The sequence below is a fragment of the Kwoniella botswanensis genome, chromosome 2 (genome assembly GCF_036426115.1).
Source record: "Kwoniella botswanensis chromosome 2, complete sequence".
Lineage (NCBI taxonomy): Eukaryota > Fungi > Basidiomycota > Tremellomycetes > Tremellales > Cryptococcaceae > Kwoniella > Kwoniella botswanensis.
This window is the reverse complement of record NC_088600.1, coordinates 1328138-1351890: the sequence shown is the minus strand read 5'-3', so window position 1 is coordinate 1351890 and position 23753 is coordinate 1328138. Positions and strand designations below refer to the sequence as shown.

Sequence of the window (23753 nt, the reverse complement as noted above, 5' to 3'; positions counted from 1 at the left end):
CCCCTTGTCGTTGACCTTCGGCGGACGAGAGAGTATGGGTGACACCCTCAGCATGAACATACAGAGGGGTAGGGTTGTTGTATGACCATGCGGCCATGCGGAGTAGAGACGGAGCATGTTGTTTGATGGCCGAAGCCGTTATCGATCGTCTTGCAGCGTTGAAGGCGTTGGATGCATCGAGAGAGACAAGATGGGTGTAGGGAAAGGCCGGGTGCCCGTCCAATGCGAACTGGACAGCTCTGGTGATTGGTTCTACACCCCTTTAGTACCTACCCCAAACTGGTGGTTGGAGAGGAAGGATTGATCCATGTTGACGGTGAAGATCGCCTTCATCGCCAGCCTGTAGAACATCTCACCCACCGCAATTGGCCTAATTCCCCCATCCGGTTTGAGGAGAGGAGTGATCCTTGCGGCACACAGGAGTTCCTGACCCGTTGCAATCCCCTCCGCAATCTGTGATGTGAGGGTAGTGAGGAAGGTTTTGAAGTGTGGGTCGGATGAGGCCAGGTGAAGGAGCTTGACCGACCAACCCGAAGGACCAGGCGAAGTCTCCTTTTTGAAGCTATTCAACGCCTTGATGATATCCTGATCCTCGGGGTTGGTAGCATGGGCGGCGCTTTGGTGAAGGGGGACAGAGAATGGGTTGTCGGTACCTCTGGGGTGTTTATCCTTTAGCGATTGGACAGTGGTGTTGTTGAGAGGTGCGATCTTGACGTTGTTGTTGAGGACCCTCTCTGCTCTCCCAACTAGTCCGCTTTCCACCAGCTCCTTAGCCCGAAGTATCTCACTCTTAGCTGATCCATCCACGTTCCTAACTTCCGGCCAGGTGACAGCGGGGTAGTTCGCAAGCCTGTCCACCACCGCCGCGTGGCCGTTCCTCATCTCCGGAACCAGTCCTACCTTCACCAAAGCGAGAATGTCGAATAGGTTGCCAGCCGATGGGTCCTCGTTGTACTTGATGGCTGCATTAGAAGCAGCGTGAATGAAGGGTCTGACCAGGTTGGGATGCAGGTGCTTTACTGATCCAGGTAGAGGTACCAAATCCGAGATGTCACGGGTAAGGTGCTCCGGCTGGGGCAAAGGGGCTGCAGCTGGCAGAGCTGGTGATGGTGGGGGTGCCAGACGAGGTGGTGTTTGTTGCTGCTGTTGTTGTTGTTGTTGCGGTGGCTGTGGTGGTGGTGAAGGGCGAGGGCGAGGGGTGGGTGGTGAGAGTTGTTGGTTGACTCCAATTGACCTTCTTCTACTATCCTGCACTATTCCACCGCTCTGTCTCCTAGCCAATTCTCTACTACTTCTTTCTTCCTTCCCCTTACAGTTCTTCTTGTGTACCGTCAGAGCCGTCCTACCTACCTTCAAGATTGCCCTACAGTCCTTACACACCACAACAGAATTCGAGGGGAAATCAGATTGTTGGAATGGGTAGCCTCGGTGGTTTCTGCGGATGTGTTGGAAGACATCCTCTCCTGCAAACTCGGGACATAGAGGGCATGGCACAGGTTCTGGGGGAGGTGGTGGGGGGGGAGTAGGGGCCTTTGTAGGGGGTGTACGTTTCCGGGTGGTTGTACCTAAGGCAGGGGGAAGGTCAGTCCTGGGAGAGCGTCTTCGTACTGATCTGCCTGCATTGATAGCATCCCGGTCCAGCTCCTGTTGAGAGAGCTGTGACACTCCTCCAAAGAAATCACCTGCTCTCGGTCTAGGTCTCGGTGAGGATACCGACGCCGACGACGCTGTTGATACTCTTCTTGAAGATGATTTCGTCGATTGAAGATACCCAGGAGCATGGTAAGGTGGAGGAGGCTCCATTGTCAACGGAGATCAGGTGATGTCCTCTTCAGCCGTGGACGGCCGTGGTGTAGCCGCGGTTTGGCTGTGGTTTGTATGGTGAGCCGTGGCACAACCACGGCTGGGTGGGATCGGCGGCGATATCCGCCGACAAAGGAGTGGAGGTTGTCCAATTGGTTGATCGATATTCTACTATTTCGAGGTGTAAACAACGGACTTGACGCACAGGCCACTACTGGAATCTCGGTGATGGCGAAGGGGAGGATAGGGGGGCGGAGTGGACTAGCTGGTAGTACCACGAGATAGGTGAGATCTAGCAGAGCAAGTGGTCGAAAAAGGGAAGGAATTGGGTGGGTCTTGAGCTGATGAGAGGAAAAGGCGCGTCTCAGAGTCGGTATCGGTGTTGAATTTGTCGGTGATAATCCTGAAGGCTGCCGTGGTGGCGACGGAGGCCACCCCGGGCTTCCTCGAGTTGATATTCGTGATCAGCGGTGTTGATTTAGTCGGGTGAGTCCCAGAGCGGACGGGATGGGGCGTTTTCTAGGTTCTATGGTCGTAGATGGAATTCATGTCGTACGACCACTTATATCAAGCTCTGGTATCCATCCTGGCAGTGTAACATGTTCTCGATACTAATTTTTAGCATAACCATGCTTTCAGCTCGATGTTACGGTAGATCATGAAATTTGTGATCATCTTCATCGATCATTTTGTCGCATTAGCAAAACGTGATACGTTTGTGCAAATTCATACATTCATACATTCTATGATACATAATATACCTGGTAATTACTAGGAAGCCAATATCCAAATCGAAACAAGCTATCCATCTATCTATCTACCTACATTCTATCGTTATGTATCATACGTCTACTCACAATCAAGGTTTCATAGTAAGCAAAGTAAATATCAATCTATCCGTGACTTCTTCCACCTTCTTCTCTAAACTCTTAGCTGATAACTCATGTCCTGCATTTTCGTACAATCTACCTAATATCACATTATTGTCTTTCGTAGGTAGATGTTTCGATTGAATCTCTGCGAGGTATTTCAACGAATGTCCAGGTACGACTCGATCGTCATGGTCTGCAGTCGTCACGAGGATTGAAGGGTATTTACAGTCCGTTCGAATATTGTGCAGTGGGGAGGTAGCAAGTAATGTTGGGAAATCGGAAGAATCGTCTGGTGAACCATATTCACCCATCCACATTCTACCCAAAGTCTATCGAAATAGAAAACACACCATATCCTCAGCATTGGAATTGAGATTGCCATTGAACGCATCCCATAGAAGGATGGAAGATGGCTGTTGTAGTGGTGAACTCACAAATTTATGATACCTGATCAAATCGGTTATAGCGACATCCGCAAAGACCGTATTAAACAATTCCGGATATCTATTGGAACACGCTGTGACCAACAGTCCACCATTCGAAGTACCGTATATAGAAGTTAACTCGGGAATGGTCAGACCCTTGGCTTGGAGGTATTTGGCAGCATAGGAGAAATCATCCCATCCAACGGATTTTTTGATTCCTTTAGCAGCGTCATGCCATCTTTTACCGTATTCACCTCCTCCTCGAATACCAGCGATTGCCACGCTATCACATACAAAAGTTTACACCGTCAGCATTCAGTGATCACATGGAGACAGTAAAGTACGATGAGCTTACATTCCTCTGAGATTTCTCATGAAAGATGCGAAGAAAGCGTCATGATGAGGTATCATCGGTGCGCAGAACCCTCCATAGGCATGTAAGAGCGTTGGATGAGGTTTGCTCAAATCCAAATCATGAGGATGACAAATGAATAATGGGATTTTCGTTTGATCATGAGAATCATAGAATACTTGAGTACATATCAGATTCTCTTGATCTTCTTGATTCGTAGTAGTGTTGATACTACTAATATCAACTTCTAATTCACCTTGGACGTCATTGACAATTTTACCTTTTAAGACGTAAGAGGGAGCAACCCAAGTATCAACCGAGAAGTAAAAATCGTCCGAATTGTATCGGCTTGAAATCGGTTTGATTGATCCATGTTCAGGTATGATCACTTTTGAATCTGAATCTTTGGCAATCTCAAATTCCTCTTCCGGTACGGGCACTTCGGTATTTGGATCCAGTTCGATATTCCCTTTAGTCTCGACAGCATTGGTAAAACCAAGTTTGACACCTGTCAGAGCGTTGTAGAAAGTGACGGAAGCACAAGCGTGTTTGAGATATATCAGCATGAGTAATTTACTTCCGATTACTTGAGCGTTGTGTAGTTGATGTCCTTCCGCATCGACCGGCACGAACTCTTTGAAGGGAAGTGTTCCGTCGGCAGGTGTGTTATCCCAGTCATCCGTATCGAAGGTCATGATTCGTCCGGTGGGGTGACCGTCGGCAGTTGAGTAGAAGAAATGTTTGTCAGATGCGATAGAGCCGATGTCTATGATGTGTTGTTCAGGTTCAATTAGCTAATGGAACGTCTATCATATGGAACAGAATCATAGCTTACATCTGGTTTCACCTGTAAATCCTCTCGTAACCCACTTCCTCTTGTCCTTCACCAATTCAGCTATGATCTGACCATCTACTTCCCTTGGTCCACCTGGTAGCTCCACAATGAGCAATTCAGTCTCAGGGTTGGTATTTCGGTAAATATCGAATGTGAGGAAAGTCCTTTTGGTGGATGAAGTAGAATGGTCGGAAGATACTGTGAATGCTTTACCAACGAAATGTTCGTGGAATTCCCCCGTGAATGGTAGAACGGCTACATCGGTCGATTGAGGTTGTCCAACTCGATGATAGAACATCGCATATGCTCCATCAGTCAGGGAAGAATCATCACCGTTGTAACCAATAATTCGTTTGTAGATGTATCCCTAATTCTCGACATCAATACAAACCTCATACCCGTATTGTCAAGTAGAAATAATTAGACTCACCTCTTCGCCTATCCACGTTACTCCGAATGTAAATTTAGATCCTCCCACATCGACATCAACCGATTTCTTGGTGGTGGTATCAAATACCCTAATGGTCTGCCAGTCACTCCTATTGATCCAAGACACAGATTAGCAATCATAACAACCTGGACATCTGATTTGATTATGATATAAGAAAGCAACGAATGACTCACCCGGAATTTTGTAATACTACAGCCCACAATTTCCCACTCGGACTGAAACTATGAGCGTACATCGAAACGTTTTCCGTATCTTGTTTATTCAAATCGAAAAATATCTCTGGCCCATCTCCATCGTCTTGTAAAGGACTTTTACCGAAATGGTTCTTTAAATCTTTCGATCTGACCAAAATATCTCTAGGCCAATTACCTTTGTTGAAATTCCAATAATAGTAACCATCAGCTTGGAGTTGAGGGGTATCCATTCGTTCATGGTTGTATATCCCTTCCACCGCTTTCTCCAATTTATGACGAAGAGGGTGATCCGTTAGTACCGGTATGGATAACTATCACCAACAAAGCAAAGCAGAAAAACGGATACAAAACTTCGATATCAGTCTACAGAAACTCCCGAGGCTCAAGAGAGTCCGACTCACTTTATTTTGTTCCTTAACGAATTTCGTAGTTACCTCACTATCTAATTCCTCCAATGACCTCCAAGGATCTTGCACTTTGGTACCGAATATCTCCTCAGTCACACCTCCGTCTGTTGGACCTTTTGGATACTTGATATCGAATTGTCCAGCTTTATGACCCCAATCGCCCTTGGAGACGGTAAATCCAGAAGTAGGTTGCTTGTGCAGAGCTCCATTAGGAGTAGTCGTTGAGATACTGGCTCCTGGTAGGTTGGACTGAGAAGGCATGTTGCTTGCTTACTGTGTTCGTAATACCTTTTATCAGATAAGAAAGAGACGATGTACAGTACACGATCCTATATATATATATATATATATACAAGCTCTTGTTTACAAAATTGACGCTCGGGATTGGATCGAGTTGGTTCAACTCATTTAGCTATCATGGTGCTACTGCTGTCTGTCGTTGTCCATGTGATCCGACCTGTATCGAGAGCGCCAACTTGACCAAGAAGCTGTTTGTGTAAGCATGGTGTGGTGGGACGTAAACAAATATACAGAGTCCCACTTTGAGATTGTACTATCAGATAAACAGAGAAATTACCAATGGAGGTTGAAGGGAGACTGACTTACCTAAAGGCGCGCGCTAATTCGCGGAGCAAGTCAAGCTTAAGTTCCATAAACTGGCAAATCCAACAAAATGTCACTCACTGGAATCCGCGGTATTTCCGGAGGTACGATACTTGACTGACGGTACTGCCTGTGTCCCACCTCACAGACCCTAAAGAGGGTTGGGGATTGGGGGCCTACTCACACTGACTCGAGTACGGAGGGAAATGCAAATTCATGTCCTGGACTGAAGATGAGAATAGTAAGTCCAGGGGGATGTGAGAACATCAACTGCGCTCAACGACCTCCGGTGCACTCGTCCTGAACGATGAGGATTGGGCCGCACCCGTCTTGGGGACCTAGAGCGATGGGAAGAAGATGTCTCTGCATCCGCCGACATTTCGTGCAAATCCGAGGCTGTATCAGCAGACCCGCCCACAGCGGTAGCCCACATGTTATGCAGTTATATCACTCGCATCACGACATGACACCTCGGCGCCTATATATACATCTGGTTGATATGTAGTCCTTTACGTAAATTCATTTCACTCATCTCATACTGAACCACCACTCACAAATACGTGATAGCAAACCGAGGCAAAGCAACTGTTCATCATAACTCATAGACGCAAGCGTAATTTATATTCGTGTTTTATATGCATCGTATGTGTTCTACTTTGAGGATAACAGAGTGAGCTCCGAAATACGACATGACCTCCTCAATCTCAACTTCGACCTCAGCGGGATCGTCCAACCCTTCCGCTTCAGCGGATATCCGACTATACAAGAACCGAGCGTCTTACTCCCTCCAAGCAGCTCTGAGCATATTCCGTGAAGCACCAATAGCGCATATAGCGTTCGTTCATCCCGGAGATCCGGGTGATAAAGGGAGGGGAAAGACGGTCATGAACGTTCCGCTTATTACTGTGATTGTCTTGGAAGAAGATGGTGATGAGGATGATCAAAATGATTATTCAGTTTATCTGCATACGTGAGTCCAGTCTGTCCCTCACTTGAGTCTCAAAGAAAGCTTAGCATTTTTGCTGGATACTACAGACATAGGCATTCGGGTCTGGTAGAGGCTGTGTTGGATGGTAAACATGGAATAACAGCTACGACCACCAAGAGTGAGTGATTTGTCATCCTAGCCCACTGACTGAATATTCTCGTCAAAGTTAGGCCCCAAGGTGCAACCAACTGATCATACACACTTGACTTTTTAATAGTCGATGGTATGATCTTTTCCCCTACGGCACACGACCACACCCTAAATTATCGCTCTGCAACTTTACACCTGTCTTCGGGTCGACTCTTAGATGACGAAGTAGGTAGTAAAGAACACGAGGAGAAGCGCAGGGTCTTGGGGATAGTGACAAATACAGTAACGGGTTACGACAGGATATCGTCGGTTGGTGTACCCGACGACGCAGCTGTGAAAAGGACGACGGTGATCAAGTTCAAAATTGAGAAAATCAGTTGTAAGCAGCGGTACGGAGGATTCAACGGCGCGGAGGAACCTCAGGAGGAAGCACCGAAAGGAAAGGAGACGGATAGTTTCACTGGTGTTGTACCCTGCTGGACTCAATGGGGGGAACCGATAGGTTATGGAAGGGATGCGAAACAAATCAAAGATTTGAAAGAGACTAAATCAACAGGCGGGCGAGAGTTTGCTGAGAAAGTTGCTTGGGCCGATGATGAGATTCAAATCGAAGGTTTGGGTAAAAAGAGACAGTAGCGATAGTAGTAGGAATGCTGTATCGTACATATTGTATCTGACATGTGATACATACAACACATAAGACATAACACTGTACTCGTACTGTACAACTTCTACGAACAATACACAGTCTACAATCTAAATCAACAAGATACCAGATTTCCAGCCCAACTCATACATAGTCTCCCTCCAATCTACCCTTTCTATCCCCGCTGAACGTTTCTTCCAAACTTGCTCCATCAATTCCAATGCCGATCCAGTATTTCCAAAAGCTTTGGCCTCGTGACCCAACGCGGTGAAGCAGTTTCTGAAGAAAGCTTGTTGTTCTTCAGTCTCACAATGACATCCTGCTATAGTTATCGGTAGGACTACCGCACGATGAATTTGGACATTGGACTGTTGTTGGATATCCAGTCGGTTGAGGGCTTCGATAGTTTCCACTACTGCTGATGCTATCTCAGGGACTAGATCGCGAATAACATGATATGGTTAGTCAAAGATGGGGATGATTTGAACTGGAATGGAATGACTTACCCCTTGGATAGGGTCCATTAACAGTGACAGCCAACAGCACCTTGACCGAACCATAAAACACATCACTCATGACTCTTCTCAATTCTCCTTCCATTGCTTTTGTTTGTCCATTATCTCCATCCAATGAAGTCGGCGATGTTGACGAAAACGAGAACGAGTTGATGTCCAGATGTGATTCCCTCCATGATCTCTCATCTAACAATTTTTCAATCTTTAATGATCTTTCCAACAACTCCTTGTAAGATAGACATCCGACAGATTCAGCTTTTTCTTTCCATTCTGATAGAGCTATGGTCTCGCACATTGCCAGGAGCTAATGAGACATTCTCTTCGTAAGCTATTGTCCAACTTCAAGTACATCATGATCGTGTTGATGATGATATATATAATGGCAGAGACTTACAGTCGTACTATCACATCCCATCATTTTATCCATCAACACAAGAGGTTTACCATTATTTCCAAATTGGTCATAAGGCATGTGACTCAATAACTTCCTGTACATAGGCAATAAGGTGGAAGCTTTATTGTATGTCACGGATGATATGATGTCAATCCAAATCATTGATTCTAACAAGATGGGGTATTTTGACCATGGACTAGAACCAGGTATATTCGTATTCTTCGAGCTGCAGTGATGTCCGCATATACAATCAGCGCCATTGCCATCAGGACTGGATATCAAAAGCAACCAGACTATTTTGAAAGAAAACTTTACTTACCTATTACTGGTCAGACCCAACTCAGGGGAAGAATACAGCGCAGCACTCAAACATCTCCTTGAGATCGATATCAACTCTTTTAATTTCTTGGACGTACCACCACAAAAGACATTATACGATATCGCAAAACAAACTGAAAGTATGATTTCTTCCGCTACTAGGTCTTTCGAAGAGATGAACCGAAGTCTTTCTAAGGTTTTCCTATGAGATGTTATAGCTACTTTCACATCATCATCATCTTCGATACTAGTCTCCTGTTGTTGTTCTTGCTGTTGTTCATGATATCTATCCATTATGCTATAACCTTCATCATCTTCGTCTAATAAAGTGAATTGATTTCTAATCTGAGCTGACCTTCTTCCTTCTCCTTGTTCTTCTCCTTCTTCTACATCTGCAGTTTCCTCCTCGATCTTGGCTAGTCTCTTCTTACTTCTCTGAGCTACCATATGCAATGCTGCCAGTGAAGATACGCTCGTGAGAACCTCGTTACACCTCAGAGCGAGTGATCCAACCAAATCACCCATCGTGATAGTTATCCCGATAATCCTATATTGCAATGGTAATACCACATTGAGATAATGATGGAGGTAAGTGAGATTTGGGAATGGAGAAGCAGACGGAGATGGCGATGGAGTCGGTGTAGCCGAAGGTATATTGAAAAATGGTGTCAGTGATATAGCTTGGTCTATACTGTTTTGTGGGACTTGAGCTTGAGCTTGAGGGATATTGCTATTGGTATTTGGATCTAGGACGAATCCAGGTGGAACAGGTGGACCAAATAGGAATCCTAGTAGGGCTTCCATACTCATATCGTTCAATGATGGTACACCACCCGGTATCATACTGTTCATGTTCATAATGTTCATATCCCCAGGTATGATTGGAGCACTTGTCGTTACTGGCGGGAATATCGACGGATCAGCGAGGTACCCAGATACAGGATAGGAAGGGTTCGAGATCGACATTGGCTGTAAGAAATTGGTAGTCGATTGGATAGTATTGGCATCCTCTGGGATAGGTATATGACTGGTAGTGAGAGGTAGGTTCCAGGGAAGTATATCATGGTTGGATGTTGATGGGGTTGAAATAGTATTTGTATTTTTTGGGGATGGTCCCATTTCCCAGAAATGAGGAATGGTTTGTTCCTCTCGAGGTTGAGATTGAGATTGAGATTGATCTGGTAGTACAGCTTGTGAATCTGTATCCACATCTGCATCCATCCTGGTTTGTCCATCTTCATCTTCGTCCGCATCCCCGTCATCGCCGAGATCCACTGGTATCGACGCTGCGTCAGTATTGGAAATGGAACTACCGACTGTGTGATGTTCTCGGTGCACCATTTTATTCTTTTGTGATCTCCTAGATAACACGATTTGCTTTCTACCACCCCCAATCCATATCATCAGTCAGTATATATGTCTTCGTCCTCCACAACCGCCTTACGATAACTTACATGCTTTGTTTCGTTTTCTTCGCATTATCGTTCTCCTTCAACCACTTCGGTCTCTTCACACCATACCCCATACATTCTATGCCGAGTCTCGAGCAAGTCGCACATATGGGTTTGGCTTCGTCGCATCGCTGTTGACCACCAACAACATCAATATGACTTGGTCCTCTGATTGACGAAGAACGCATGACATACCTTTTTCCTTAATCTACACGTTATACAACCCGTTTTACCCCTCTTGGTCGAAGCCCCGTTGTTACCGTTATCACATTCTTTGATGGATGCGACTTGCGGCTGACCCGTCATTTCCGGAGTTGAATTGGGTATGAACAGATTATCTAGGTCGGGAGCTTGTGATGAGTGTTCGGACATCGTATGCACAGTCTTGTTATCGACCGTCACTACGCATGCCCTGCCGCTTTCGTAAGATAGCAAGTATGAAGCCAAGAAATAAAGAAATGATTATTGATTCGTGTTGATAACAGACCTATCAACAGATGAGATTGGGCTGATGAAGGAGGAATGGAACGGAATGAAATGAATCAAGTATAGATAAGGTATAGATGGAGATAACTTTTCGTCTTACATGTTCAGGTTGAGTTAGCCTTTGAACTGGGTATCTGATAAAGACATGCCATGCTACAGACTTTTTACTGCATTGGTAAAGCTCAGTCTTGTTATGCATCATGGGGTGAATCGCTGTGGAGACACGGGAGAGCAGAGGACAAGGAATGTCCGAAAACATCAGAACTACCCTTAATCAAGGTTTGTTGGGCTCAGGGTACAAGGTCAGCTCAGGTAACTCTTTTTCTGGGTGCTGCTTGGCAAATCGAATTCAGATTTGCAACCGATGGTGCGATCCCCTTCGCATTGATGAACAGAGACAGAGGAACAGAATTCCACGAGAACACTCAAACTCATGTGATATTGAATTTAGCAATGCATTGATTGTTTTGATCTGATGTGCTATCTTTTCATTTGTATATGTTACTACTTCCTCTCTCTTCTGTCTCCTTATACCCTTCTCACGATATGAGAAAGAAGGGTCTCAAAGGTCTGATCTCTCCATGTCAAGAACATCCATCGCTTCGTTTTAGGCTTTGGTCTCTTCCTTGGCTTCTCCATTACCATTACTCTTGCTCTTGTTCTTCTTCTTGGGTGCTCGAAGAGGTTGAGTGATCAAGGAGGCTAATGACTCATCGGTAATCTTCTTCTCAGTCGAAAGCTTGTCAGCAGAGTACCAGACGGGTTGAGGTGAGAGCAGTAATGGACCGGCAGGGAGAAGGGCGACTGCAAGGCAATAGAAGAATCAGTATATCACCGATGATCTATAAGAGAATAAAGCGACTTACTGGTGAAGAAGAATTCGGCGACGAGGGTACCAGCGGCGGTTTGGACGATATCGTATGGTTTCAGGAGACCTGTCAGGATATGATCACATTCAGCTCATATCTGTTTATAGCAATACGTGTGCAGTCGCTGAAATCTTGGATATATGATATGCGGGTAAAAATCCGGACTCACCATGAGCAACAGCTTCTTGGACACCCATTCGTGCTCGCTTCTCATCATCAAGAGCTCTCAGGGTGAATGGGAAAGCACCAGCTTTCTTTTGGATCTCTGAAAAGACAGCTCGGGAAGTCTTCATCTTGAGCTGGTAGTTGATATCGGCCTTCTTGTAGATCGAGGTCCTGGATGGGTCTGCTTTGGCCTGGTAAACGTAAGAAACGGGAATTCTGTCAGCTGAAATCATCTCACACGGAAATCGAGATTGGCAAATGAATCAAGGTGGACCAAAAAAGCCCAATGTGGACATGTGAAACTGGAGCATATTCGCTCGCCAGGTCTTCTTCTTCGTATCATGGGGCGAGAGTAATTGCTAGAGTGTAGTACTCACCTTACCATTCGATCCAGTGACTACCAAGATATCCACACCGTAAACTTCACCTTCCTCGAATGTGATGGTCTCATGATCCCTCTTGAGATCTGGTGAAGGGTTGAGGAGAATCCTTTTTTTACCGTCCGTTACGTTTTTCTCATGTTGACAAGACAACATTCCTTCGACACCTGCACATTCGTAATCCTTTGCTACTTTCTCTACCACCTCGGTGACGTCCCAGTTCTTGTTTCCAACTTTGATCGTTCGCATGGCAGCTTGAGCGGCATCGTAAGCTGCTTTAACGACATCTGCCGATAGACCCTCGGCCTTGGTTGAGAGGACGACTGTTTCGGCGTGAGTAACGGCATACCCATCTAATTGTATACCGAGCATGACTTTTACGACGTCTCCGTCCTTGAGGACAACCTCGGGATCGGAAGGTAAGGGTGATACGTGAGAGACGACATTGTTGACCGAGATGGAGGTTGGGAAAGCGGATCCTGAAAGCCAAAACAAATGAGTTAAATATGCTTTCAGTCATAGAACGAGCATGACCTGCTTCCACACGTTCAGGAGCATGGAAGTCCCTATGAATGACAGTACCATGATATCCGATCTTCGGTCGAATTCATCAATCATTCACCCCTCCTTCTGCGGCTTTATACTCTGACCGAACGGAAGGTATGTTACAACGATAGTCGATTGAAACTCACCTTTACCAACTTTGACACCGTTCTTAGCCTTGTTCCAAAGAGGAGCAACAGTATCATTGACAAGCTTGTCACCTCTGCGTCATATGGATCATCAGACATCTATCGCGCGAATAGGTCTATCACTGCATTGCTTGACTCACTCGACACAAAGATCCAAAACTTTCTTTCCGGCAGTGATGGAGGGTATGAACTTCTTCAGCACTTCTCCCAAAGCTTGACCAGCAGTAGTGTACTTGGTGAGACTACAGGTGAGTAATATATACGGTTCAGCCTCACAAGCTTTCTTTGCGCTTCCTAACGGAAGTGGAACATGAAGGAATGCGATTTGGGTGAGACTCACGTATCATTGTTCAAACCTTTCTCCTCGACCTTCTTCTCCTCTTCCACTGGTACGGTCTTTTTCAAATCTACTTGAGCTTCAGATGCCATCTTGTATAGCTGAGTTGGTCTGTGTTAAATATGTGATATGAGTTCAACAAAGGAGTTTGACTGTATTCTGTTGTCAAGAAGGACCCATTTATCCACCAACACAACCTCTCTCTCTCTCTCGTGCATACCTCTCGATACCATTAGCTTGGTACGTCATGAATTTATGCGTTGTCCCCTCCAGACAGCCAAAATTCTTGACCAGCTGAAAATACCGATAACTCCGCCACGCGAGGATACCGTGGTTCGCAGGGGGGTCTGGTGTCGGTGAATTCCACCTTTTGCTGTTTCGGTTTTGACCGATGGGGAAGATAGGGGAAGGTTGATTTAGGCGATTTATCATTGAGCACACGATCACACGCAATGAGACTGAGCGGTAGATACCTCCTATATATAGACCTCCTTATCGCTTGCAACCGTCTTGCTGTCCTCCTGAAACGATGCTTCTCCTTTGCAAAAGATTATAGTACGAGGGTCTGGATCATATCATGATGGCAACGCCCAAGTCATATACCGAGCCAACCTCCCCTTCCTCCTCTTCGTCAACTATCAAACCAGACCCCATGTCCAGTCCACCAAATGAAAATACCGCCTTACTTCCCCCTGATCCCCACTCATCGGAGACAAGGAAGAGATGGAATCTTTTCCCACCTGTTCGAAGGGTATTCTTCACTTCGCTTTTGTTATCTATGACGTTCGCTTTCACTCAAACTTCCCTCATCTACGCGTTTAGGGTGATGACTTGCGATGAGTATTACAAGACTCACGAGTGGGACGGCAGCCATGGAGATCGATGTAGTATACCCCAGGTCGAGGGTAAAAGCGCAAGGGAGATTGCTATTATGAGCACTACCACAACTACTTCCAGTGAGTTATATCTGAATTCCCTCATCTTCAATGGGCAGCTGTATTCTGAGCTGACAGTTCATGAATTCACATAAAGCCATAGCAAACCTCTTCATCTCGGGATGGTTCATCAAGCACTTCGGTGTCAAAGCAGCAATGTTCCAGCAAACGTTCTGGGCGGCCCTGAGAAACCTCTGTCAGATGTACGCCTTGAAGACTGGCGGTAAAGCTGGTATATTGATCATACAGTCTACTCAGCTGTTCAATGTATTGGGCTCAGCTGGCGGATATCAAATTGCTAGTAATGTCTTTGTATCGCTTTTGGTGCCTTCGGAAGAAAGGACAAAGATGTTTGGGGTATTGACCGGTGTGATCATGTTGGGCAGTAGTTTGGGTTATACTCGTAAGTTGTTCATTCATCGCGTCGATTATTCGTTTTGAAGCAACATTGTTGATTCGTTTCCGTGTGTCCGTTAGTTGGTGGTCTTGCATACAATACGTACGGCTTACTAGCACCATTCCAATGTGCTTTCGGATTACTATGCTTCTGTACTATATTTGGTTCACTGTTCTTACCTTACCTGCCTCCCGATAATCATACCAAAGAACCATCTTCCTCTGCCGATGTAACGAATGAAAAGAAAAAACAATCGTTCTTAGCCCCGTTGAAGATATTTATACCCAAAAAGGTCGAGACTCCGGACGGCAAGATCAAGAGAGATTATAATCTGCTTTTGCTGGGTGCAGGAGCCTTCGTCAGCGTCTTAGCCACAGGGTACGTTCATGTGGCTTTGCAACTGGTAGGAACGGACGCTTTTGGTTTTACACCCGGTGAGAGCGGTATGATGCTTGTGAGTTGGGTTTCCTCATCGTGACACGTAAGACGATCGATGTACTGACACCACATAACCCAATGCCTCTCAGTCCGGTAATCTCCTCGTCAAGGCATTCTTCCTTTCCATCTGTTTCCCACGAATCATCACTTGGGGTCGGAAGCTTCTCTCTCATCGTACCGACATACCTTCTGGTCCAGCAACGGATGAACACCCTGAAACTCCCCTAGAAGCGGAAGAACCAGATGATATGGGTGCCCCAAGAGAAGATCAAGCTCGTCAACCTACAGATGTTCAACATGGTTCAACTTTCGATCTATATTTCTTGAGATGGTCAATCTTCATTGACGGATTACTCACTGGCCTCACCACGCTTTCGACAAAGGGTTGGCATCTCTACCTCGCTGCTGGTGTATTGCCTTTTGCAAGCGCAACTGGGTCAGCATGTAAAGGTGTAACATTAGACTTTGTTGAGGCCGATCAACGTTCGGATGCTTTAGGAGCTATAGCATTGATAGAGAAGATCGGTATGTTCGAATCACCCTTTTTTAAACGAAGTATACAAGCTAACTCCAAGTGATTCAATCTATCATTATCGTCCTGCAGCTCAAGTATCCACGATCTCGTTGTTCGGTACTATTTTCGCAGTGTTCAGTGAACAAGGCAGACCGACTTTGGTATTCTTAGCTAACGGGGTGAGTCGGACGTTGTCCAGTCCACCGAGCGGAACTCCTTCTGATCCTACTATGTTCGCGGTTAGGCAATCGCCATGTTAGCATTCATCTTGCTGCTTTTCGTGAGAATGCCAAAACCAAAAGATGATACTGGGAGAATCGTACTACCTGCTTAATCAGGTTCAGTAATCGGACTCGGGGAAGTTGTATTGTTGTGAGAAATACGGGAATTCGTCAGATAATGCCAATCTGACTGACAAACTTATTCTATATTGTCTAATGATAGATGTTGGAATGAACTGTGGGCTCCAATCTTCCCATGCATATCCCTGTAGGTGGTACCAGAAAATGGGAGGGCTACAGTGTGCCCCTCAAGCTTCTCAAAGGTTTAATCGGTCGGCAATACCCGGCAGGCGAGCTTGACATATGCAAGGAGTATGGGCATTATCACTGGGCGCCCTTTGACTAGCCAAATCACCCCACCTCACTGCTAACAATTCCGCACTAGCAGCAGGGAATAACGTGTTTTGCTTGTATAGGAATTTATTTTGGATGAGTGATTCTGTAAGTAAGCGCTGTATATGTCACCACGTCCAGCAATTCACCGTATGTGTTGGTCAATCGATGCCACGAGCACATACTTGCAGTATTTACAAGGTGCCATTGCATCCGGAACCTTGACCGCCTTTTCGGGACCCTTTCGGGGCCCGCGCGATAAGCTTGAAATTGTTCATTCAGCATTTTCATCGTGGTGGCTAATGTATCCGATTGATGCGTCAGCTCATGTCAAGATGACCGTCGGAGATACATATATAAAAGGTCGCATGGGGATGGCTCGAATGCAGCATTGAAAGTGACATGCAAACAACGAATAAATCGAGATACAAATTCACAGCCAGGAAAGGGAAAAAAATACACAGCGAGTACAAAGTATGCCAGACCATCAAAAGTCTGTCTTGATCACAGGGGCGAATCGGGGGTCGGTTCCGTTTTGTCCTTGGGGCAGGTCCATGATTCGGATCGATCAAGATGACACTGACCTCTCTTGTACAGTGTCGGTCTAGCATTGTCACGATTGTTTGTCAAGAGGCGCTACAAAGTGGTAGCGGCGGTTAGGGATTTGTCCAAAGCTCCTCCCATTGAGGGTTTGGCAGCAGTAGTCAAGATAGACTCGAACGAAGAGTTAGACTCAGCCAAGGCTATCGAAGACCTCAGAGCAAAGGGAATTTATGATTTAGATATCGTGAGTCATATCATTAGTGATACTGTAGAACGAAATGTAGGAGACTAACATGCGATGCAATCGTAGGTGATAGCCAACGCTGGTATAGCCTCACCTCTCGCTTACATGCGAGACACCAACATGAGCGCTTACGATGAATATTTCCGAGTCAATACAAAGGCTCCATTGTCTTTGTTCATAGCCACTTATCCCCTGCTGAAGAAACAGGGAAGCAAATTTATAGCGATTTCATCGGCAGCGGCTCAAAATAGTATGGAACATGTCAAGACTAATGGAACCTACGGGGCTTCAAAGGCTGCTATCAATTACATTGTAAGTTCAGTGATCCAACATCAAGATCCCCCTGCCCTCAGGGTGACTCCCCTGGACAGATCAGAGAAACGGGTCCCATTTGGTATTGTCTTCCGCTTTCGTAGTATGACTGATCATCCCAATGCTTATTTTGATTCCGCATGAGGTAGACTAGACAAATCCACTTTGAAGAACCTCACTTGACGGCATTCACTTTGGCACCTGGATTTTTGGATACAGACATGGGTATCGCAGGCGCCAAAGAATTAGGTCTCGGATATCCGCCTGAAAAATTTTCCCCATCTATCCTTCCCCTTCCTGACTCACGGACAGAATTACTGATCAACACTGATTCCGTCCTTGGTATAGCTCAAATGGTAGACCTCATTGAGAAATCCGACAGGGAGTCTCGCGGTGGCTACATGTGGAATTAGTGAGTAAATTCTTTCCACGCGATCTTGCTGTATCCAAGTCATCTTTCAAACCCAGATCACGATGGACGAGCTCCTGACCATGCCCGTATGCTTTGTTCGCAGCGATGGTAAGAAGTGGGACTGGTGATGGCTTCAACTTCCTAATCAAAGGAATCAAAAGATAGAATATGCATCTTGTGTCGATCCCTGTCCCGACTTCTCAATGGCGATGTGACTTTGAAGCTGGAGAGCTGAAGTGCTAGGGAACGAATACACGCGATCCGGTTCTCTGCCAATCTGACCATGAGAGGCGATGCTCTGTCTCTTACTGATTCCTCGTTCTCCTCGATATTCTTTCTGACTCATCGACACGACGGAGGTAGCATGTATGTGCTTGCGATTCGATCGATGTCGAGTGATTGCTCAATCACTGAATGTCTTCCAGCCTGAGCGATCGTGAGTCGCTTCTTAAGCTAAGCCTTCGCTCTCTCTCTCTCGGTCGTTGCAGTTGGCTCAGACCTCCATTGCCCGCATACACCGTGGACAGCTTCAACTCGGGATAGATCTGATGCATATACCATTACTAGCCTATCACTACTAACCAAAGATTGTAGGGCGGCATAATCTACTGACATACCGTGTGGCGGCGATGAGGTTGACACTGTCTGCGTGAGTGATATCAATTTGTTCACTGAAGTCTGAGCTTTGACCTTCCTCCGGGAACTATGCATGCTTATTGCTCATCCCAGTAGCAGATTGGCTAAGACATCGGAAGACATCAGTATCATTGATCAGCTGTCAGCGATTCGAGATGCCCGGCGGGGTGATATATCGATGCCACTAACTTAATCTAGGCACATTGTTAGGGGTGAGATTGATTATTCAGCATCAACATCCTTCTGCTTATCAATATTCAACATGTGCCTACTAACCTCGCATTTGATCTTGACATCTAGTCTTGTCATGAGTCAGCCTGAATATGATGACCTTCGGGCATCCAGATACTTAAGGTGACTTGTAAGCTGGCCAGGAAAGCCGACAATGAATCAACAAATCGACCACATATAGTAGTAGAGACTCAGCCAAAGTCAAGCAATTTGTAGTGACGAAGATGTCAAGTGCTGAAAAGACTGTTTTGATTACTGGTGCTAATCGAGGGTGAGCATTCTCCTCATCTGTATCGGACACCGGTAGTGGAAAAAGCGATGATATGCTAAATTATTGTTACGTCCGTTCGGGATACTGTACTGTAGTATCGGCCGTGGACTTACCGAGTCGTTCGTCAAGAAAGGTTACAAGGTAATCGCCGCCGTAAGGGATCTATCCAAAGCTCCTTCCATCGAAGGATTGACGGCAGTAGTTAAAATTGATGCCAATGAAGAGTCTGATCCTGCAAAGGCCATTGAAGAATTGAAAACTAAAGGTATCCATCGTCTTGATATTGTGAGTTCATGTAATTTCAATGAGGGTAAGAGTAGACGGCTCATACTTGCATAAATAACTTAGGTAATTGCCAACGCAGGTATTGGACAAAACAGTCAACCCGTCCGAGAAGCCAGTCTAGAGTCTTATGACGAGCATCATCGAGTCAATGCCAGATCAGTTTTGGTCTTGTTCCAACAGGCTTATCCACTGTTGAAAAAGGAAGGAAGTAAATTCATAGTGATTTCAACGGGTATCAGTCAAAATGGTTTTCAACATTTCCCCAATACTGGTGTTTATGGCTCCTCGAAGGCTGCTGTCAACTTCATTGTGAGTTGTCTATCTACCTACCTACCTGCTTTTCCTCCGACTTTCATCAGTCCCATTCACCTTGCTTTCCTTTCAACCGTTTTGGTTTGGTTTGCTTTGTTGTGATTTGGTTACTGTCAGCCTCTCAGATCGAAAATCCATAGCTGATGACAATCATGATTATCAAACGTAGACCCGACAGATTCATTTTGAGGAACCTCATTTGACAACTTTCATGATCTCTCCCGGATGGGTAGACACGGATATGGGCAACAGAGGCGCAAAAGCAGCTGGATTGTCAGAACCACCTGAAAAATTATCCGTCTCTCTTCGTAAGTTTTGATCCAACGTGTACTGCGTGCTGCTCGTCTCACCTTATCGTATTTGACATCCCTGCAATTGTAATCATCTAGCCCAAATGGTCGATCTTATCGAAAAATCCGATAGAGAAAGTAGGGGTGGGTACATGTGGAACTAGTAAGTAGTCGTCCTTCCCATCTCGGTACCACCCAAAATCGAAAAGAATCCAAAGTACAATCATGTTGAAAAGTCGGTCTGACCACATATTCCTTACGCAGCGACGGTGAGAAATGGGATTGGTAATCGGTCGTCGAGCCAGATAGAATAGAGCGGTCGTATCGATCTCTGACCTGAGATAGGGGGAGATGATAGAACTGTCATAGACGATTATCTGTGATTCATATTGGTGGGACACTTATGCGCACGCATGAATTTTCCATCGTGATGATGGGAGACGAAAAAAAAACTATCTTATACTGAGGTTTCGTCTCAGTCGGCCATGCCTCTTTGACTATTTCAATGAGTGCATCCATATACGCTAACCTACTGATCCACCTTGAGCGACTATATCTGTTGTACATCTTCTACCGGAACATGCCCATTTCACATAGGCTTCCGCTCTGTTACAGACTTCAAAAAGCAAAGCTAGGCGATCATGGAATATCGCTTGATACTAATCTTGCGATTATACGACCCCACTGATACAGTAGGTTTGATTCGATGTGTCAACTCTGTAGACCAAACAACCAAAAGTCTCATTAGATGATATCCATACTCAGCATGGTATCATGTCTTCCAGCACTAACTTCAGGGAAGAGCTCATGAGTAAGCGATTCCCATGTGATGGTTGCGGTGCTTATAGGATTACGGCAATTCATCACGATTAGGCGAGATCAAAGCCTCCTGCTGTCGAACTTTCGTTAGAGTATTTGAAAGGCTTTGCTGCGTATGTGCAGTAAATCACACCCACGGGGCTGAATCGTGATAAATTTGAAATCAGATGCATATACAATTACCATCTTATCACTATGAATCGAAGTACAGCAAGAGATAGAAAGGCATAAGTGGATGAGTCGATGGATTAATGAAAGAAGTCTATACTATATTATCATGTCGAGTACATACTGTACTCATGTCCTAAGTCAATTCGATGATGAGGAATGTACAGTACAGAGAAGAAAAGAAAAGAAAAAGAAGACAAATAAGTTGAACGGGTGATAGTTATTTACTCCATCGTATCCACCTTAACTTATGACATGACGAAGCCCGAACCACCTCTTAAGATTCTAGCCGTAGATCTCCAGAAGAGAGATTCCGCTCCGTCCATATCGCCTTCCTGCTTGGCCAACCAGTATCTCATCCTTGCCACATCTCCCGCTGTAGCTCCTTCTTTATCTTTCATCCTTCTAATGACCGTCTCCACGGCGTCCTTGGCGGAAGTCTTGGTATTGACATCAATAGATTCAGTGGTGACTGCACGGTGCCACCATGCTCTGACCAAAAGCATCACAGCTCGTTTACCAGCTTCATCTGCTCTCCAGGAGTTCGTTCGTCGGTCTGCCAATTGGGCCGCTTGAGTACCTTCAATCAGGAATGACCAACCTACTTCCCTGGCTGCCCATGTAGAGTATACTTCAGCAGTCACCAACAATGACGTTCTCTTCTCAGCGGCAACTTGAAGTCGAGGTGCGAGGGAAGCCATGAATAACGAACAGTACGCGATGGCAGTGAGAGTTTCGTTCTTGGCTTTGGCCAATTGGGCATTGGGTAAATCGGATCCGTTCAATACCGATAAAGCCAACTTGTACTGCTTGACGGCACCTTCAAGTAATTGCCAAGCTGATCTGGCAAGTTCGGAAGAAGGAACTAAACCTTGAGCTTCATCTTCGGATCCCAGGGAGATCACCGAAGCTTTCCTGTTCCAAGCTGAGATACCATCCGGACCGACCAAGGGACCACCACCGCCGATAGAGGAGATCCTTCTAGATCGAACTTCGGGTGATGGCGGAGGTAACATGGATGATCCACTTCCGAAACCTAGCGAAGACCTTCTTCGGGCTCTTCCACCATTCGCACCGCCAGAATCAGCTGCAGAAGGTAACCAACTTCCTCTCCTACCGGTCTGTGGGATCGAAATGGATGGTCGAGAAAGTCGACCTCTGGCTGAATGGAAATTCGATACTTCAGCACCTTCAGATACGGCACCTAAGATTGAGCCCTTTCTTGATCCTTGTCCTCTGGATCCAGTTGACGATGAAGATTCCCTCCTTCCAATACTCTTAGGATCAGAGTCCTTTCGAGGTGTACCTCCATTCTCTTCCTCTTCATCTTCCTCATGGATAGTTGGAGCATCCAAAGAGCCATTACGTGTACTCATCCTTCGGGGAGTGCCGATTGGAGTGTTCTTAGAGGTACTTCGTCTTCTCGGTCCACGCTTTCTCCACACCAATCTCAACAAGTTGGCATACAATGTTTTGGCATCACCCAGTTGTCTGATGGCTTCCCAAGCCAGGGTAGCAGCTGCAGAGGCCTTACTGCCTTTCAACTTGGCGGCTCGTTCTCTGCATTCTGTGGCCAACATCGACATGTCTTGAATCAACGCTCTGAAGTCGTCTTCGTCTAAATCGACACCGAGATGGAACGTATGTCTGAGTCGTTCGAGGGAGGAGGCGCCCGACGCAAGTTGAACACGGGTGATGAGGTTGGCGGAGGAAGTGGAGGATTTGATTCGAGCTGCTGCAGCGACAGTCGCCATGTTTGAAGCTTGATCCAAAGCCTGTTCGGCCAGTTCGATATGGAGGTCCACGAGGTTGAGGTCGATAGCGAGGGAAGAGACGAAGACTGCTGCAGAAGAGAGAGATAAGAACATTTCGGCCATAGCTGGACTTTGCTGAGCAGCTTCATTAGGTCCCAAATCCCTCATTCTATCCATCTTATCTCCCGCAACATCTTCGAGGAATTGTAATGATTCTCTAGCCAACTGACCTATCTCACTATCCCATATGTGTTTCTCGTCTTCTACATTGACGTCCAATTCGTGTAAGGTCAATGCGAGGGATCCACAAGCCTGACCCAAAGTCTCCCTAGCTGTTAATGAGAGTGGAGCAAGCTTGACCAACTCCCTCAATGTGGTCACTGCATCTCGTAAAGATTGAGTAGCGACTCTCGGAGGTTGATAGTTGGTTGCCAAGTTGAGCAAGACCTTGGATTTACCTAGCATCGCTTTCTTATCTTGTGGTCGAAGTTCAATAGCCAATTGGAATAATTCGCTAGCACGGTTCAAATGATGATACGCCTTTTCAGTACCGACTTTGTAGGTGGATGATTTGGTATCGTGACCAAGAGCACCTAAAGGGGTTACAAACAAGGTATCAGCTGAGTTTTGAAGTAAAACGTATCTGATCATATTGCATACTCACCTTCCATACATGCCTCGTAGGTGTGATAACCCTTTGCACCTCTGGTGGTGACACTAGACGAGGGGGTAGGCTTGGGCGAGAGTTCCTCGTCCAATGGATCCATTGCTGTGAAACTGGGTTTGTTACGGATGATGGGAGGAGGGGGCGCAGTGAAATTATCCGCACGTCTGGGAGAAGTAGGAGGTGTAGGTAGCAAGGTGTGGTTCCCCGGTGATACAGATGCAGGAAGGCCCATGAACGGTTTAGGAGGGAAAGCAATGTTGATTGAGTTTGATAGGTCATTTCCTATGGTCGACGCTCGAGGTGTGGGACCAGGAGTGTGATTGGGCGAATTACTGCCTGTTGAATGGGAAGGTGAAGAGAGGGAGTAGTCTTCAGCGAAGAGGGAAGAGCCCTTGGAGGTTGAGTTAGACATGGAAGCTGACATTGGCTGAGACGAGAAGAACGAGGAAGGACCACCTTCACCAGGAGAAAGAGGAGCTTGGACAACAGACATCATGAAGATATAGGAGAGGAGGTAAGGATAAATCGAGTGACGAGTGTTGCGAAAGCCTTGAATCTCAGATTACCGAGAGACGATTGATCTTTTGGAGTTTGTGGGACCCTCTAGCTAGATCGCTATTTGAATGGCAAGACTTCCA

General features: G+C 46.0%; 9 protein-coding genes across 9 annotated transcripts; 4 read left to right on the top strand and 5 right to left on the bottom strand.

The window, feature by feature from the left end:
- Window positions 1-878: 878 nt before the first annotated feature.
- On the bottom strand, window positions 879-1803 carry L199_007396 (uncharacterized protein; the record flags this gene model as incomplete). Its single annotated transcript, XM_064893086.1, has 2 exons — window positions 879-896; window positions 1039-1803. The coding sequence occupies 2 exons, from the start codon at window positions 1801-1803 to the stop codon at window positions 879-881; spliced, it is 783 nt and encodes a 260-aa protein (XP_064749158.1).
- Window positions 1804-2662: 859 nt separating this feature from the next.
- L199_007395 (uncharacterized protein) lies at window positions 2663-5600 on the bottom strand (the record flags this gene model as incomplete). The annotated part of the gene is made up of 7 exons (XM_064893085.1): window positions 2663-3004; window positions 3110-3383; window positions 3456-4218; window positions 4288-4654; window positions 4718-4826; window positions 4912-5243; window positions 5334-5600. The coding sequence occupies 7 exons, from the start codon at window positions 5598-5600 to the stop codon at window positions 2663-2665; spliced, it is 2454 nt and encodes an 817-aa protein (XP_064749157.1).
- A 1031-nt stretch (window positions 5601-6631) lies between these two features.
- On the top strand, window positions 6632-7656 carry L199_007394 (uncharacterized protein; the record flags this gene model as incomplete). Its single annotated transcript, XM_064893084.1, has 3 exons — window positions 6632-6912; window positions 6978-7048; window positions 7148-7656. 3 exons carry the CDS (start codon window positions 6632-6634, stop codon window positions 7654-7656), a joined length of 861 nt encoding a protein of 286 aa, XP_064749156.1.
- A 120-nt stretch (window positions 7657-7776) lies between these two features.
- On the bottom strand, window positions 7777-10716 carry L199_007393 (uncharacterized protein; the record flags this gene model as incomplete). Its single annotated transcript, XM_064893083.1, has 6 exons — window positions 7777-8102; window positions 8173-8485; window positions 8576-8801; window positions 8895-10274; window positions 10348-10475; window positions 10540-10716. 6 exons carry the CDS (start codon window positions 10714-10716, stop codon window positions 7777-7779), a joined length of 2550 nt encoding a protein of 849 aa, XP_064749155.1.
- A 721-nt stretch (window positions 10717-11437) lies between these two features.
- Window positions 11438-13365, bottom strand: L199_007392 (DNA-binding protein, 42 kDa; the record flags this gene model as incomplete). The annotated part of the gene is made up of 7 exons (XM_064893082.1): window positions 11438-11634; window positions 11697-11765; window positions 11869-12055; window positions 12242-12723; window positions 12937-13010; window positions 13077-13178; window positions 13277-13365. The coding sequence occupies 7 exons, from the start codon at window positions 13363-13365 to the stop codon at window positions 11438-11440; spliced, it is 1200 nt and encodes a 399-aa protein (XP_064749154.1).
- A 488-nt stretch (window positions 13366-13853) lies between these two features.
- Window positions 13854-15891, top strand: L199_007391 (uncharacterized protein; the record flags this gene model as incomplete). Its single annotated transcript, XM_064893081.1, has 6 exons — window positions 13854-14229; window positions 14306-14611; window positions 14686-15059; window positions 15133-15568; window positions 15648-15736; window positions 15802-15891. 6 exons carry the CDS (start codon window positions 13854-13856, stop codon window positions 15889-15891), a joined length of 1671 nt encoding a protein of 556 aa, XP_064749153.1.
- A 756-nt stretch (window positions 15892-16647) lies between these two features.
- L199_007390 (uncharacterized protein) lies at window positions 16648-17683 on the top strand (the record flags this gene model as incomplete). Its single annotated transcript, XM_064893080.1, has 4 exons — window positions 16648-16694; window positions 16769-16958; window positions 17025-17270; window positions 17420-17683. 4 exons carry the CDS (start codon window positions 16648-16650, stop codon window positions 17681-17683), a joined length of 747 nt encoding a protein of 248 aa, XP_064749152.1.
- A 1090-nt stretch (window positions 17684-18773) lies between these two features.
- Window positions 18774-19996, top strand: L199_007389 (uncharacterized protein; the record flags this gene model as incomplete). Its single annotated transcript, XM_064893079.1, has 6 exons — window positions 18774-18820; window positions 18916-19105; window positions 19169-19414; window positions 19587-19725; window positions 19807-19870; window positions 19972-19996. The coding sequence occupies 6 exons, from the start codon at window positions 18774-18776 to the stop codon at window positions 19994-19996; spliced, it is 711 nt and encodes a 236-aa protein (XP_064749151.1).
- Window positions 19997-20942: 946 nt separating this feature from the next.
- Window positions 20943-23608, bottom strand: L199_007388 (uncharacterized protein; the record flags this gene model as incomplete). The annotated part of the gene is made up of 2 exons (XM_064893078.1): window positions 20943-23041; window positions 23113-23608. The coding sequence occupies 2 exons, from the start codon at window positions 23606-23608 to the stop codon at window positions 20943-20945; spliced, it is 2595 nt and encodes an 864-aa protein (XP_064749150.1).
- Window positions 23609-23753: the final 145 nt, after the last annotated feature.